The sequence below is a fragment of the Hemiscyllium ocellatum genome, chromosome 4 (assembly GCF_020745735.1).
Source record: "Hemiscyllium ocellatum isolate sHemOce1 chromosome 4, sHemOce1.pat.X.cur, whole genome shotgun sequence".
NCBI lineage: Eukaryota > Metazoa > Chordata > Chondrichthyes > Orectolobiformes > Hemiscylliidae > Hemiscyllium > Hemiscyllium ocellatum.
In genome coordinates, this window is record NC_083404.1 from 34,529,582 (window position 1) to 34,546,063 (window position 16,482).

At 39.1% G+C, this 16,482-nt stretch overlaps 1 protein-coding gene across 1 annotated transcript in view; it reads left to right on the forward strand.

Moving 5' to 3' along the window:
- itga9 (integrin, alpha 9) overlaps nucleotides 1–16,482 on the forward strand; it is a 388,873-nt gene that overhangs the window by 49,501 nt on the left and 322,890 nt on the right. Inside the window, exon 5 of the mRNA XM_060822924.1 lies at nucleotides 4,551–4,618. Coding sequence (XP_060678907.1) covers nucleotides 4,551–4,618 — 68 coding nt within the window. The remainder of the gene's footprint in view (nucleotides 1–4,550; nucleotides 4,619–16,482) is intronic.

Here is a 16,482-nt window from a genome sequence, read left to right on the forward strand (position 1 = left end):
GCATTAAATTATAACAATAAACATACAGGATACCTACGCCTACTGTCCAACCTCTGACATTATATATTTGGGCATAGGCAACACAATGTTCAGTGCAGGAATATTTTTCACTGGGCCTGTATATTTGGAAATTACCTTTAATAATGCTACTGTATTATTGGTGGTTTGATCTTGTTCTCTATGGTGAAAATGTGTTGCTGGTTAAAGCACAGCAGGTTAGGCAGCATCCAAGGAACAGGAAATTTGACGTTTCGGGCCAGAGCCCTTCATCAGGGCTCTGGCCCGAAACGTCGAATTTCCTGTTCCTTGGATGCTGCCTAACCTGCTGTGCTTTAACCAGCAACACATTTTCAGCTCAGATCTCCAGCATCTGCAGACCTCACTTTTTACTTGTTCTCTATGGGTCCATTACATATTAATACAAGCTCAGGTTGGCATCCTGTCACCAAGTCACCACCTTTTATTTCTACGTGCATACGCCTGCTTCTTCAGAGTCATCTCTAAGTGAACAGAACTTTTTGACATTCCTACTTTTTAAACTTTAGCAGTCCCGTTTATAAACAATTAGCATCAACCGATGTATACAGAGAAACAGCAATTTACAAGGGAGAAGAGTGGCAAAGCCAGATCCCAAACCTGACACTCCTACTTATTTTTTTTAATTTGCCCTTTTTCTTTCTTTTTCTTTTTCTCTTTTTTTTAAACTCCCCACACTACCACCTAACTGCGGTAGTGCTTATTTTTTCCCCAGTGCCCATGGTGTGTGTGTGTGTGCAGGTGTGAGACACAGTGAGAGAGACACAGTGCACGAATCTTTATTCAGTTTCCACCACCAGGAAGATAGGAAAACACCCGGGTGGCCAGTGACACTCCTACTTATTTTTTTCTCTTTCAAAACAGTGAAGAGACACCTGTTTATTTTTTTTTTCTCCTGTTCTTTTTTTTAATGTTTTTTTTATTAACCCCCACACTACCGCCTAACTGCGGTAATGCTTATTATTTTTAACCCCAGCACCCATGGTGTGTGTGCGCAGGTGTGAGACACAGTGAGAGACAAGGTGTACAAATCTTTATTCAATTTCCACCACCAGGAAAAGTAGGAAAACACCCGAGTGGCCTGTGACAAGTAGTGCCCTTCACATCAAAGGGCAATGCTGACACTCCTACTTATATCTGTCAGCCAGGACTCCCTGATTGGACCAGGTTAACAGCCCCCATCAAGGAACTTGTATTTTGAGGTCCACCTGGCTGACCACATTACAGTCACTACAGTCTGAATTCAAAGTCCTTGGGACTTACTTTTTGATAGCAATTAAGCCTTACTATCCGAGGCTGATTGTTGGAAAGGTTTTGAACTAGATAGTTGATTTTTAGACCTGACTGACCAGCAGAAATTTTGACTGAAAAACATGACAAGAGACACCACCTTTTAAGTAATACCACCGAAATAAAATCAGCTTGCATTGCAATTCCACATTGAGAATATTTAATTTGGTTTGTTCAGATCAGTGACAATATCTTAATTGGCCAGTGTAATTGTTTTTCAGACAAAAGTGCAGAATTATCTCCGTCACAATAGGCTCACTCCATTCCAGACAGATTAGTTGATCAGGTTTCTTGACAGACAAAGAGAAATGGGAACATTGACACACACTGCACTACACACAGCAGTGTGAAATGTGCAGGAAATAGATATGCTGTATGCCCCATTCAGATTCTGCTTCAACTACACACTTGCCATGTTCCATTGAGGTTTATGCTGCCTTAACTGCAGGTGAATGGATTAATGAGTGAGCTCAATGATTATGTGCAGCATACTAAGTCAGCTGATTTTTGTCACCATTAATGTCACAAAGAAAATAGCCTTTAATATTGGTATTTAGTATCTAAGAATTATAGAATGGCTGCAACACAGCTGGATACAAGTCCACTTCTGCAAGAACAATTTTGTGAAGCCCACTGTCTCCACTCTTTCTTTACAATTGTTTCCCTTTAGATGTTTATCCAAATCCCTTGTGAAAGTCATAATTGAATTTGCTCTCCAACACCCTTTCAGGATATGCAATCCAGATATTAACTGCTTGCTGCAGGAAATATTTTTCCTGTATTTCACCTTCAGTTCTTTTGCTAAACACTTCCAATCTGTTGTCTGGTCCTCAAACATACTATCAGAGAGAACAGTTTCTCCCTATTTACTCGGTCTGGATGCCTCATGAGTTTGAATGTATCTACTCAATCTATTTGTATTTATTTCTCTTTTCTAAGGAGAAGCCTCAATGTTTCCAATATATTTATAGAATTGAAATCATTCATCCCTGGAATCTTTCTTGAAGATCTTTAGCACACATTTCTGTAAAAACTTTACCATCTTTCTAAAGTGGAGTGCTCAGAATTAGTTACACTAGTTGAGACTGTAGCAGTACTTTCTAAAGCTGTGTTATTTGTTCACTTTTGTACTTTATGCCTCTATTTAAAGCCCATGATTTACTTCTGTAATCATTTTATCAACCTGTACTTTCCCCTTCAATGATTTATATACACCCTTTAGAATTATCTTTTATTTTATAGTGCCTCACCTTTTGAAATGTATCAGTTAACCTCTTTCAGCATTCTCACTCATTCAACTAGCCTGACAAGGTTCTCTCAAAGACTGTTGTAGAGAATAATGATGCTGAAAGGATTAATTTTAGATCAAACTGAACTGCACCTAGTTGGATAATTACATACAATCCATCTGAATTTTCCATTGATCTCATGCACCTTAACAAGGTGGTAGTGAGGGAATCCATCCCATGTCCAGCATTGAAGAGAATTTATCCAAGTTGTCTAAAAGTCAAGTTATCACTAAAATTGATGCAATTAATGGGTTTTGACAGGTACTATGAGCTCTGAAGTCGAGACTACTTACTACCTGGGAGGTTTTGCTTCAATAGATTCCCATGCGGAATATTTCAGCCCCAGAGGTTTTTATCAAAGAATGATGCCTAATATTTTGCAAGGTTTAGATGATGTCACCATGTGGATGAAATATTGATACATGGGGAGAAGTTGAAGAATAAGATCAGTGAGTTAACACATTTGTTAAGATACCTGCAAGCTAAAAGGTTTATCCTCAATTAAAAAGTATGAATTTTCAAAGGTATATATTTGCTTCTTGGGATACGGAATTGACAAGGATGGAATAATAGATTTAGACAGAAAGAAGGCTGTTAAACTATTTTCCACATTTTTGCAGGTCATAAAATAATTTCTAGGCATGGTAAAGGAGTTAGTGAAATCTTTGCCTCCGTTAACAACCACCACTTAGCTCTTAAATCTGTTTCTCAAGAAGGTGCAAGGTGGTGCTGGGACTCTCATCAATGCAATGCTTTCTACAAGTTTAAAGACATTGATGATATCCAGGCCCGCTACAGTCCAGCCTTTCCAAATACCATTGCGTTGGATGCTTTAGTTGCTAACATTGGAGTAGTGCCTTTTCAGGAGCATCTGGAATGATTTCAGAAAGTGGTGCATTGTTGCTAGACACAGATATTTGTGGGATGCAAGAATAGGCATGGTCCTTAAATGTACATTTTGGGCTGGATTTTTGTGGATGATACATGAAGGTGACTCAGTAGGTCTCTCTCCTTTAAAAAGAACCTTGCCCGCTATATTTTCCTGTGGGAGAGGTGGGCGGTGGGAGGGGTTGGTGTTAGTGGTAGCTTACCATTCTCACTGACTGGCCTCTTTGATAAAATATTAATGGTAGGGAAGCCATTTTTCAAATAATGTAGTCCTTGCTGATGGGATATATAATTTTCTTCCCATTATTTGCAAGGATATCTTTGTTATAGGTATCAAGTAAAAACACAATGCCATAAGACAACATGGATTGTACTCTCCTGTGCTGTTTGTCCAATACGAATTTTCACTCTTTAAGAGTGAGATGCTCTCCATATCTGAACAGCCTGGATTGTGCTTCCTGTCTAGATTCCTGTTTACTGAATGAGGGTTGTGGCATCATGGAACCATCCAGTAAGATCACTGCAAACAAAAATAAGAGACAAAAATAAGATTGAATTGAGCAACAAACTATCACTCTCTGAGACCCATTGTCTACTGCAAAATATAACTCAATTTTTATTCTTCTTTGACTATTTAAATTGCTCACAGAGTAAGGTTAGGCTGGAGTATCAACATTACAGTTTATTTTCCAGACCCCCCTAACATGCCAGTAGGGCAGGAAGAGGTCTTTAATTGGCATCTTAAATGGTTCATTAGGCTTTGAGCTGGCCAGTCCCCTGCCACCTTTCACCTGACTTGGCATATGGTGGCTGGAAAATGATGGTCCTCTCACCCTTTGCCTCCCTGCACTATTGAGCCAGCCATACCATCTTCCAGCTTGCTGCCAACGTTCTAATAAAATTCACCCAAACATGTTTGCAACAGTTAACGTGGACATTTCCTTTAAGAGCTGCATGACATGTACTAAAATAAGATATTCTGAAAAGTATTGACTCCGATTTCTGGTAAAGATTCTCTCTCATAAATTGTGGATGCTTTTTCTGCAGAGTACAAGAAAAAATATGGTGAGGAACATGGCTCCTGCCAGGCTGGAATAGCAGGTCACTTTTCTGAGGTAAGGAAGCAATCTTTACTGAGATCTGTTTTGTCGAATGCTGTACAGTGTCGAGTTCAGTGCAAATATTTGTGGAAATTTGATGCAATGTGAATATTTTCAACTTAAATCTGATGTAGAAATAAAGGACCCAGAAGAGAAAATGCTGGAAAATCTCAGCAGGTCTGGCAGCATCTGTAAGGAGAGAAAAGAGCTGACATTTCGAATCTAACTGACCCTTTGTCAAAGGGTCAGCATTTTCTCTTTTGGTTTCAGATTCCAGCATCCGCAGTAATTTGCTTTTATCTAGTAGAAATGAAGGATCTGTTTTAATTACTTAAATATTTTCAGCCGTTCTTGTTTCCCAGAAAGTTCTCATGGCTTTAAGTCTTTAAATTTACTTGAAGTTCTGATTATTGGTGAGAATTTTAAAACTGAATCAATGTGTTATTCTGCTAGTGGCTTTATTGGAATCTTTGTATTGTATTTACAGCTAAATATCTGGAACAGAATGGGGTAGTTAAGAAATATGTGACTTCTTAGTCTGCTCCTCTCAGTTAAAAGACCACCTCCTCATAAGATTCTATTTGTCTTAATTAATATGTACCCTAGAAGTCTTTTGGTGCTTCCAAAGTGCACATGTGCTTTGCCTCAGATAAAAGCTGCAGTGAGTGATTCTTGTGGCTTTCATAATCTGAGAGATGTAGAGATTAAGAAATTTTTAATTCTTGATATATTTTACTAAGACGTATAAAGGGAAGAAATGTGTTTGACCTTTCAGGTGTAATTTCTATATGTGTTGAGTTCTGGCAGAAGCTCTTTGTAATTGTGTTGAGCTGCTGAACCAGTAATATGATTGGCTCTTAACTACCTTCTGACCAATTAAGGATGGGCAATAAATGCTGACCCAATGAACAATATCCAAATTCTATGAACAAATTCATTAAAAAGTCGATACTTGCAGCTGAAGTAACATGTTTTGGGTAACAAACCGAACCCATAGCTATTGTATCCAATCGAATCTCTGTCATTGAGCCATATCTAGTTGCTTTACAAGTATCTTTAATCAGAGGTTCTGCGTTTTTGAAGATGAGTTGCTCGTCATCAGCTATCTTTCTTCAGTCCATTTAAATGAACGTTGAGATATCAAGAAACAAGTGAACATGCTGTGTGCAATAAAGTGGACTCCAACAACATTCTGGCTGCATTCATGCTTCAGAATCCCCACCCAAAGTGCTGTAGAATTGCTACAACATTGTCATCTATGCAACAATGTAAAAGGTTGCCCAGGTATGTGCTGTCCATGAAAAGCAGGATAAATTAAATCTGGTCGATTACTGGCCTTAGTCTGCTGTCATCAGTTGGAAGGTGACAATACGACTATCCCTTTATTCCTTTAGTATTTAGCAATTCATTCCCTTCGATACTGCTGCATGTGCAAACATGGTATACCATCTACAAGCCTAATGCTGAAACTTCCTGTCTCACCTTGTCTCTGATATCATCAAATTGGTTTCTCTCATCCAGCATACTTTCCATCTCCTTTTTTAACCCCATTCCCTAAAACTGTTCATTGCCAAATTCTCTAATAAACTATTTGACAACAATATAAAAACCATGTTATACAGTGTGAGCTGACTTGGAAATGGTTTCCTTTTTCAGATACTGTTCCAGCATTATCATTCCCTGGTACCATGGCACAATGTGGCCCAGTCAAAGTTACAAAGTGTCTGGGACAATGCTGCATGCGGTTACATGTGTCAGAATGTTTGTGTTGTAAGGTTCTTTTCAAGTTTTTGGGATTACATTTTGGCTATAGGGGCTCCTTGGTCAAAATGTTCTTTAAACTGGATGCCGCCATTAAAGGCTAATGAAGAAATGAGGTATTTGGTATTCGGCAGCCACAAATCCAAGAACAATTTAATCTTAATTCATTCACATGCCTTTCCCCTCAGCGTTCCCTCTAAACTGCATGGCTGGAAGTTTCACACAGGTTGGTTGAAATGCTGGTGCATTGGCTTCTGCTTCTGGAAGCCACTGGTATGCATGAACCTTGTAGGTCCACATAGTGGACGAATATTTTACAGGGAAAGTTGCAACCCACCACTGCTCCATCAGTCCCTGCACCATCTCACCTAACCCCTACGCATTCAATCATCATCTGGAAGGTCATGCTCTTGTGAGTTACTTAGACACATGACTTTTACTACACATTTCCATTTTGTTTTTAAAAAAGCATTTTAATGTATATAAGAGCCAGAAGTGTTTTGTACAAAAACAGACAATTTTAAAGCAGGAAGCGTTAAAGGGAACATAACTTCCTCAATAGTTGTTTTCCAGAGTACCCAAAGTTTGCCTGGATGTTGCGTTGGCTGCAGCATTTCAGCTGGAAAGAGATGTTAAATAGGCTGGGGGTTTTTTTGTCTTGGCGTGGAGAAGGCTGAGGGAGTCCTGCTGGAGGTGTGCAAATTGAGGGGTGTGGGCAGGGTAAATAGACTCCTTTGTAGGAGTCAATAATCAGAGGGGCATAGATTTAAAGTCAAGGGTAAGAGGTTCAGAGAGGACTTCAGAGAGAGATTTTTCACCCAGAGCTATCTGGTACTCACTGCCTGAAAGGGTGGTATAGGCAGAAACCATCACAACACTTAAGTGTTTAGATGATCACTTGGTGCCTAGCACATAAGGTTATAGCCAAAGTATTGGGAAATGAGACGAGAATAAATAGATACTTGATGACCAGCATGGACATAATGGAGCAAAGGTCCTTTTTTTTTGATACTGTATAACTCTATTCCTGTAGTTAATGCTTATCCACAAAATATGGAAGAGGAGGAAAGATTAGAAAGATTTAATGCCTTTTTTGTTTAGTGGTTGTTATTCCAACAGTAACTTATAAAGGTAAAGTAAGGCCCAGGAGGATGGTTTTGAAGTGAAAAATACAGATTTCACTTTTTTAAATTTGGGGAAATGGTGTATAAATAAGTTGTAAATGTGAACGTGAGTAATGCTGCTTATTGCCCAGCATCCTCTTTCTATATTATGCTCTGAGCTGCCTCGCTCTCGCTTCCTTCCCCAGTCCAGGCTCTCTCTGTCCAACCCTTGCTGTTCCTTCAGTCATCATTTCTATCCCTGCAGGCACAGCAAGCAAGAGGACCCATCACAAATATCAGATTAGATAACATTGTCACATTGCTATTTGTGGGAATTTGATGAGCATCAGTTAGCTTTCATGATTCCCACATCGCAACAGTGAAAACACTTCAAGAAGTTCTTCATTGTGATATCTGATAACTGTGAAAGTGCTACATAAATACAAGCTTTAAAAAATATTTCTACCTTTGTAATACAACTTGATTCTGCTTCTCCTAATCCTCTGAAACACTACTTTTTTATCACCTCTAGCAGGCCTTATGCCCTCCACCTCTGTAAACTGAGCTCATACGAAGTTGTAATGTTTTTTCTTACCCACCCCAAGGTCTGTCCATCAGCCAAGGCTCACTGATGTAAACAGGCCTCTTGTGTCCCAACATCAAAGCTTTAAAATTATCATCCTCAAATTTAAATCCTTTGATTGCAATGGCTCTGTCTAACTCTGAAACCTTACCTCCAGTTCTACAACCTTTTCTTACATTCTCCATTACACCAATTCTTTTTCTTTGCACACCATCTTTTTGCCCACCATTGATAGCTGTGCAAAGCTTTTACAATTCTTCTGTAAAATCTACAAAGCACTTGCTCTCTGTTCTGATGATGGCCTATTTTCTTTGTCGTGAGTGAGGTGCTGGAAAAGCACAACAGGTCAGGCAACATCCGAGGAGCAGGAGAATCGACGTTTCAGGCAAGAGTCCTTCATCAGGAATGTCTGGTTGTGTCTTTTGAAAAACAGCTTTAGATGAATTTTTTTCTTCATTTCAGTCATCAGAAAAATGCTATTGCTGTTTGATTTAAAAAGCTAATTGCTGGAGTATTAATCTGTTTGTCTATGGGTGTCAATTCAGAACAAAGGAGCTTTTCTATTTGAAAATACTGGGCACCCTGGACAATTAAAGATCTGGATCCTGTTTAAGTATGTATTGGAAACTGGTTTTTGCTAGAGTAATGTTCAGTAGAGTTTGTAGCAGAAATACTGATATACAGGACTGATCCAATTGAAAAACCCCACACATCACAATTTATGACAAACTGTCCTAACTTGAGCATGTAAATTTGAAGTCATGCTTAAATTTACTTGATAGGCATTTGGCTTATGTGAATGTGCAGAAGGCATTTGATTTGTTATTTATAAAGTGAATGTTCCTGGCAAATCAAATTCATAACTTATTGAACATTTCTAATTGGTGTTGAATTTCTTGAGTGTTGTTGGAAATGTAATTATTCAGGCAGGGGAGAGTATTCCATCAGAATTCTGACTTGTCTTGCAGATGGAAGGCAATTTTTAGATAGTCAGGAAATGAATTATTTATTACAGAGTTCCCAATTTCTGCCCTGCTGTTGTTGCTACAGTATTTCTAAAATCGTTGTGGTTGATATTCTGGTGAATGTTAACCCTGAGGATGTTGATGGTGTGGGCTTCAGCTGTAGTAATATTACTGGATGTCAAAGAGAGATGACTAGATTACCTCTTGTTGGACAAGGTCCTTGCTGGTCATTTTTGTGGTGTGAATATTACTTACCATTTATCAGCCCAAGCTTGAATGTTATCCAGATCTTCGGGCATGAGACACAGACTGCTTCAGTATCTGAGAGCTGAAAATAGTCCTGGACTTTGTGAATTTGTCAGTGAATATTCCCATTACCTGAGGTTGGGGGGGAAAGTGTTGATGAAGCAGCTGGAAATGATTTGGTCTAGGACACTACCTTAAGGAATTTCTGTGATGATGCCCCAACCTGATATGATTGCTCTCCCATTCAGCAACGCAATCTTGCTTTTGCGCAGGGTTTGACTTGAACTGATAATAAGTTTTTTCCTCTTTTTCACATTGACTTCAATTTTGTTCAAACTCTTTGGTGTCACACCTGGTTAAATCTTAAGGACTGAGTCTAACCTTACCTTAGACCTTGTTATGAAGGCAAGATCATTAACAACTGAAGATAATTGTGTCACATTGCTGCAGAAGCTCTTCATAACAATGTCCTGAGGCTGGGATGATTGGTCTCCAGCACAGACAATAGTCTCTCAGCGATGGGAAATTTTCTGCTGATTTCTATTTTCCTCAGTTTGTTTTGATTTCTTAACTGCAAACTTGAACAACTGTCTCCTTCATGTCAAGGGCAACCACTCTCACATGATCTTTTGAAGTCAGCTTTTTTTTTGTTTACATTTGGACCAAAGTATTAATGGAATTGGATCAGAGTGGGTTTGGTGGAACCTAAACTGGTGAATAGTTACTGATGTGTAAGTACCATTTTATAGCACTGACGATGATATTTTCCATCAATTTGCTGATGATTGCAACAGATCAAGAGTTGGTAAATAGCCAGACTGGACAAACCTAAACAATTTGAATTCATCAAGGAGATGCCTATGATGTAGAACAACTTGGCTGGCGACGACACAGCTCGTTCTGGAACTCGGGTTATCTGCACTGCAGCCAGGATTTTGGCGGGGTCCCAAGCTTTTACTGTATCTGGTGCCTTCAGTTATTCATTCTATGACATGAAGGCAATCAATTTGACTGCCTTTTTTATGCAGGAGGACTTCAGGTGGCAGCCACAATGCGTCATCTACTCTGCAATCCTGGCTGAAAGGCTTCAGCCTGTTGCAGTCAGCAGCTGGGCTCCATTATCATTGCAGATGGACACTATCATAGCACTTCCTGGTATTCAATTGTCCACCACCTTTAATGATTGTATGTGTCAAAATTAATGTGATAAGTTGTTGTGTGATAGCTTAACTTTGTCTACAGCATGCTGATTCAGTTTTATAGCATGCATGTAATCCTGTTCTGTAGCTTCACCAGGTTGTATTTCATTTTTAGATCTTTCCCTGCACTCCTTACTGAAGTAGACATCGAGGCCAGACCTGATGGTCATGGTGGAGTGAGAGATCTGCTGGACCATGATGTCAAATTTAATTCTGCTGCTGATACAGCAGCTCCTGACTGCCCAATTCTGTTTGAATTGCTAGATCTGTTCTCAAGTTATTCCGTTAGCATAATAGTAATTTTACTTTTTGTTCATTCTTTCGATGCAAGTATCTGTGACAAGGTTGGCAATTTGTTGCTGATTGTAATCCTCCTTGAAGAGATCGTGTTGAGCCACTTTGTGGACCAGTCCAGACGATATAGAAACACTCACCACATGGCTGTGACAAGAGAGTTTCAAAACTTTGACCCAGTGATTGCAAAGGAATCACTGATTTCATTCCAAGTCAGGAACGTCTGAGATTTGGAGGGGAACTTGGAGTGGTAATGTTCCCAATTTGTCTGTTGCAGCTGATCTTGTAGATGGCAGACAGTATGATGGAGTGTCTTCTTATTGTGAAGATAGAATTATTTCTCCACAAGTACTGTGTAGTGGTCACTCATACAAATACTATCCTATCCAATAAGTAAATTAGAGTAGTATTTTTCTGAGTTGGTTCTCTGCTGCACACCCAGTGTAGCAAATAAAACTTTAAAAGTTCTGTCAGCACAATCACTCAAAATATTAAGTCTTGATCATGAATACTGAAATCCCTCCCTGCTCAGAATACATTGTGTCCATGAGTATCCTGATGCAATTGGAATTTCTGGGATTTAATTGCGAATGGATACATTTTTCTTAAAGGTTGATTTAAATTTAGTCTCCTGTTTTCCTGTTTTTTTTCACCTATTCTGTGCATTAGCACATGCTCACTGCAATGATCTGTGCACCAGACTGCAAGTTCAGCCAACTAACCTTGAGTCCAGTTGCCTTTCAATGTACTTTAAAAGCTGTTGGTGTCTGGACTGTGAATCCACCTCAATTAATTGGTTCCAGTTGTCTTCCCCAATCCATGCCGAGAGGCAAAGAACTTTGGCAAACATTATGAATCAATGTTTGGTGCCTAAATGGAATTTATTTAACTCCACAAAGGGCTAATGCAGACTCACAAAACTAAAATTTCTAAATCAGAAATTGAGAACACAATACTAGCTGGGGATTTGCTGAGAGGAACAAAATATTTGGTGCGTTTTGAGTGGCTTTTTTTCTTTACAGATGACCTTTAGTTTGCATTAGTAATATAGTGCCTATGGCAACAGGAACATAACAAACGCCCTTGTGGATCACTGACTGCACAGACCACTGTTAATGTGAGACAAACAAAAAGCTTGTACTTATATAAAATGTGTTATTTTGTAGTTCTCAGAATTTCAAAATAATTGCATCTTTTGACACAAAATGCTGGAGCATTCTTTGAATGTATTTAGCAGGTTTCACCATACATTGAGAACTGACATGGCACTTTGCACCTAACTATAATGCAGTAGCCAATGACACCGCATTCCCTCCATAAATATTTTGTTTTTAATTCACTCACAAGATGTGGGCATCACTGGCTAGTTCAGCATTTGTTGTCCATCCCTAACTTCCAGAGACCAGTCATGTGTCTGTCACATTTCTGTGGGTCTGGAGTTACACAGACCAGATCCGGTAAGGGCACCTGATTCCCTTCCCTGTAGGGGAAAAAGCTTTTCAAAGCTAGAGTATCCTGGATGACTAAGGATATTGATGAGAAAATAAGGAAGAGAAAGGACATATGATGCATACTGTAATAATAATAGCATGATGGTAAGATTTTGTTGTCATGAATACATGATTTATTCAATGTCGTCATTCCCGGCACCATCTTTCCTACAAAGGTAGGAGCAAATTACTGCAGATGCTGGAATTTGTACTGAAAATAAAAAAATGCTGGCAATTACAGCAGATTAGGCAGTATCCATGGAGAGAGAAAAAGCTGACGTTTCAGATCAGGATGACTCTTTATCAGAGCTGATGTGAAGTATGGAGGGGACAGCATTTGTGCAATAGTGGGAAGGGAGGTAGAATATTGTGGGAGGTAGAAAGCGTGTTGATAGTGCAGCTTAACTAATTAAAATGTAAGAATAGCAGAACAATGGTGTGTCCAACTGCCAGACTGAAAAGAACACAGTCCCACTGAGAGGGGACACGGTGACAGAAAATGTAATAAAGCTAAAAGAAAGGGAGAGAGTGGGAAGGGTTCATAATCTGAAGGCATTAAACTCTATATTGAGCCCAGACTTTGGTAGAGTGCCTGTTCTGAAGCGGAGATGTTGTTCTTTCAGTTTGCGCTGTGATTTGCTGGAGCTTTGCAGCATGTTAAGGACAGATATGTGGGCATGCAAGCAAGATGCTGTGTTTAAAATGACCTGACTATGGGAAAGTCCGAGTCGTGCTTGCATATGGATCAGAAGTGCACTGCAAGGCAGTCACCCAGGCTGTGTTTGGTTTCTGAGGAATGAATAAAAATTAGCTGTCAATGACCCGTTTCTCATAGCAACCAACAAAAATGTTTACAAGAGCTGGGTCTAGGGGGAATCCAGTGACGATACCATTTGCTTAGGTGTACATTTCAGTGTGTATGTGGAGAATTTACTCAAACCTTGTACTAAATCATCTAACCATTTAGCCAATTCTTGCTGTGCAGAACAGGTCATAGATAAGAGAAGTGTGTAAACAGATGTCAATGTTAGGCATCTCATACACAGGTGAATGTTGTGACCTGTGAGGATGAACCCTGTTGTTTATCTCATCAAACAGCTTGTTACTCTTCGGAGAGTTGGTGTGGTCCATCAAGCATTTTCTTAGTTTGCTTTCAAGCAAATCTGTTGATTCATGGCATGTACTTGGTGTGATGATATTACGTTGCTATTGTTACATTTGTTAAGCATAATCATCTCTGAATCCACTTGCACATCATGCAATGTAAATATATTGTTTCCCTTTGCATTTGATATTTGTGTGAAACGTCCTAATGAGTGAAAATGAAAATCTTTGACAAATTGTTTTTTTTCCTTTGATACACGTTTTCTGCATATGTGCACCTCATAATGTAGCTCTTCACTTTTTTGCAAATCAGGGAGAAGTATAACAAGCCTCTCAAAAATGTAATGCCTCTACATAATATAACTTCAAATCATTAGACAAAATATGAAGCAAGTTAAACATTAATAACTGACTTTTACAACTAAGCTTAAACAACTTGAGTGCTTTGTAAATTGTCTTCTTCACTCAAAAATATTTATAGTACCACTGAATTGACCGGATGTATCTCTATTTTGTGCATATGTCATTCATCATTCTCAGTGATGACTTGGCACAATATCTTTTGCTATTGTGCCTGATATTCTAAGGGATTAGATTAGATTACTTAGTGTGGAAACAGGCCCTTCGGCCCAACAAGACCACACTGACCTGCCGAAGCACAACCCACCCATACCCCTATCTTTACTCCTTCACCTAACACTATGGGCAATTTAGCATGGCCAATTCACCTAACCTGCACATCTTTGGACTGCGGGAGGAAACCGGAGCATCCGGAGGAAACCCACGCAGACACAGGGAGAACGTGCAAACTCCACACAGTCAGTCGCCTGAGTCAAGAATTGAACCCATGTCTCTGGCCCTGTGAGGCAGCATTGCTAACCACTGTGCCACCCAAAATGCATGAGTTATGTATGAGTTTGATATTGGTTTTAGTGGCTTGCTTGTTAGTGGTGTTGATGACCTTTTCTGCTTTTCCAGTTCAGGTGTAAGTAGAATATAGTCTATTCCTCCTGATATTTTACCAGTCTTTCTGCTACCTGTGCATTAACAACTTGTTGCATTGCATCCTCCAAATGATCAGGAGCAAGTATCTAGCTTGTCTTGTACTTTTTACCATTGAATAGCTCTGCAGGCAATTTCATATCAGCCTCAAGCGGTATGATTCAAAGTGATAATAAGGCAAGGTTTTGTACTTCCTGCATCTCAGCATTTCATGAACATCTTCTTGACCATCTAACATGTATTTCTATAAAATCCTGTTGCGAGGATTACATGGTGCTGCGGTAGTGATGTTGAACCCTTTTTGTTCAACCAATTTCTTGAACTCTTTTTGAGGTGAACTGTGTTCCAATGTCAAACATTACTCTTTCAGAGATCTCTATTTCAGCAAACAGCTTTGTACTACTGACATAAATGCTGTAACTCTCAAATCTTTCATCTTTCTGGTGACAGAATTTTGACTAATAGTCTGTTACTATGAGCTTTTCATCTTGGCCTCATCTGAGCTAGAACACCTGAAACAGATTCGAACAAAGGGATACCATTTAATAAGTATGCAAAGATGGTGCTGATTAACTGGTCTATCATTAACATGGAGATACAGCAAGAACAATTACTGGTCAATCTTGATTCTCAGACTAGGCCGTTGATTCTGATTGGCCAGGCTGTCTTCATGAGGCTGCAACAGAGATTGACATTCTTCATGACCTTTTCTTTGTACAAGATGCTCTAAGAGTGCCATTTTGGTTTATACATGGTTCACTCCACTTTCCTTTATTGCTTTGCCATTAATCTTGGTAGCTTTTATTCAATTTTAATTCAGCACACAATCCATGTGGATTTAACTTTCAGTCGGTGGTGGTCACCATTTATGTCTTATGATTCCCAGAAGTTTGAAATAATCGTGCTTTTAGACATAATTCTGGAACTCTCAATGACTGTATTTCACAGTTCTCATCGTGTTCTGTGGACTGATGAATTGTTTCATGACACCTGGTTGCTGAATGTGGCATTCTGCTACGTACCTGTGCACAGCAATATAACTGCTATCTCTTAATGCAGAATAATATGACGTAAAGATGTCAACTACTTAGGAAAACTTCTGTGGACTGTCAAGGGACTTGTATGAATACTTTTCTACAACAATTATCTTGTGGATTTAAATCATGGAAGTGAGTTATCCAGCTAAACAAAGAATTTTTTGGCTTCAAATGCTCCTAACTCCAAATGCAGACCTATCTAAAGCATCAGCTAAGCAATGGTCTAGACACTTTGTAAATAATCACAGCTGCTGTCGGGGCAGAAGAGTGCTGAATGAGTTTATTAATTCTCTTGAACTAACCTGGAATTTCCAGGAATTAAAATATTAATCTTACAGGCAGTGCTGTTAGCAACTTGGGAGCAATACCTGGGGTGTTGAAAATTGTGGTTTGGTTATCTTTGATATTTTGAATCATTTGGAGGTTAAGAGAAGACTATTTAACTGAGAGTTGCTAAACTAATAGCTGAAACATAGAATATGCTTTGGGAACATGATTAGGTATGTGTTGAGATATTATTTCTCCTTATGGGAGTGTCAAGAACCAGAGAGACAATCTCAGAATAAGGGGTTACTCATTTAAGACGGAGACTAGGAAGAATTTTTTTCGGACAGATCTTGGAATTCTTTACTATCAGAGGTCTCTTGAAGCTGGGTCATCATCTACTTAAAGGCTAGTTTTTATTCTAGTTTTTTTATTCAGTAAGGGAATCTAGGATTATGGGGAAAATGCAAGCAAGTGGAATTGGGGATTACTAGATCAGCCTTGTTCTCATTCAATGCAGAGCCAACCCAATGCTGAATGGTTTACTTTTGCTTCTACAGTTTATGGGGTTATGGATGATTGTATTGGTTGAAAAGAATGTTCACTTTCTAGTGGCATTAGTAGGACTGTCACCGTTTCTTTGTTTAGAGGCATAATGTGATGGGGTGAAACCTCTCTTAATAAACGAGTGAGAAACCCAAATGGCTAATGACTCTGACTCTGGTCGGCCTGTGTAGATGAAGATGTTTGGAGATCAAGCATGACTACCACTTAATGACTGAATGAAAGAATCACAGAGCTAAAACAAACAAACATCATGAATTCTAAGCC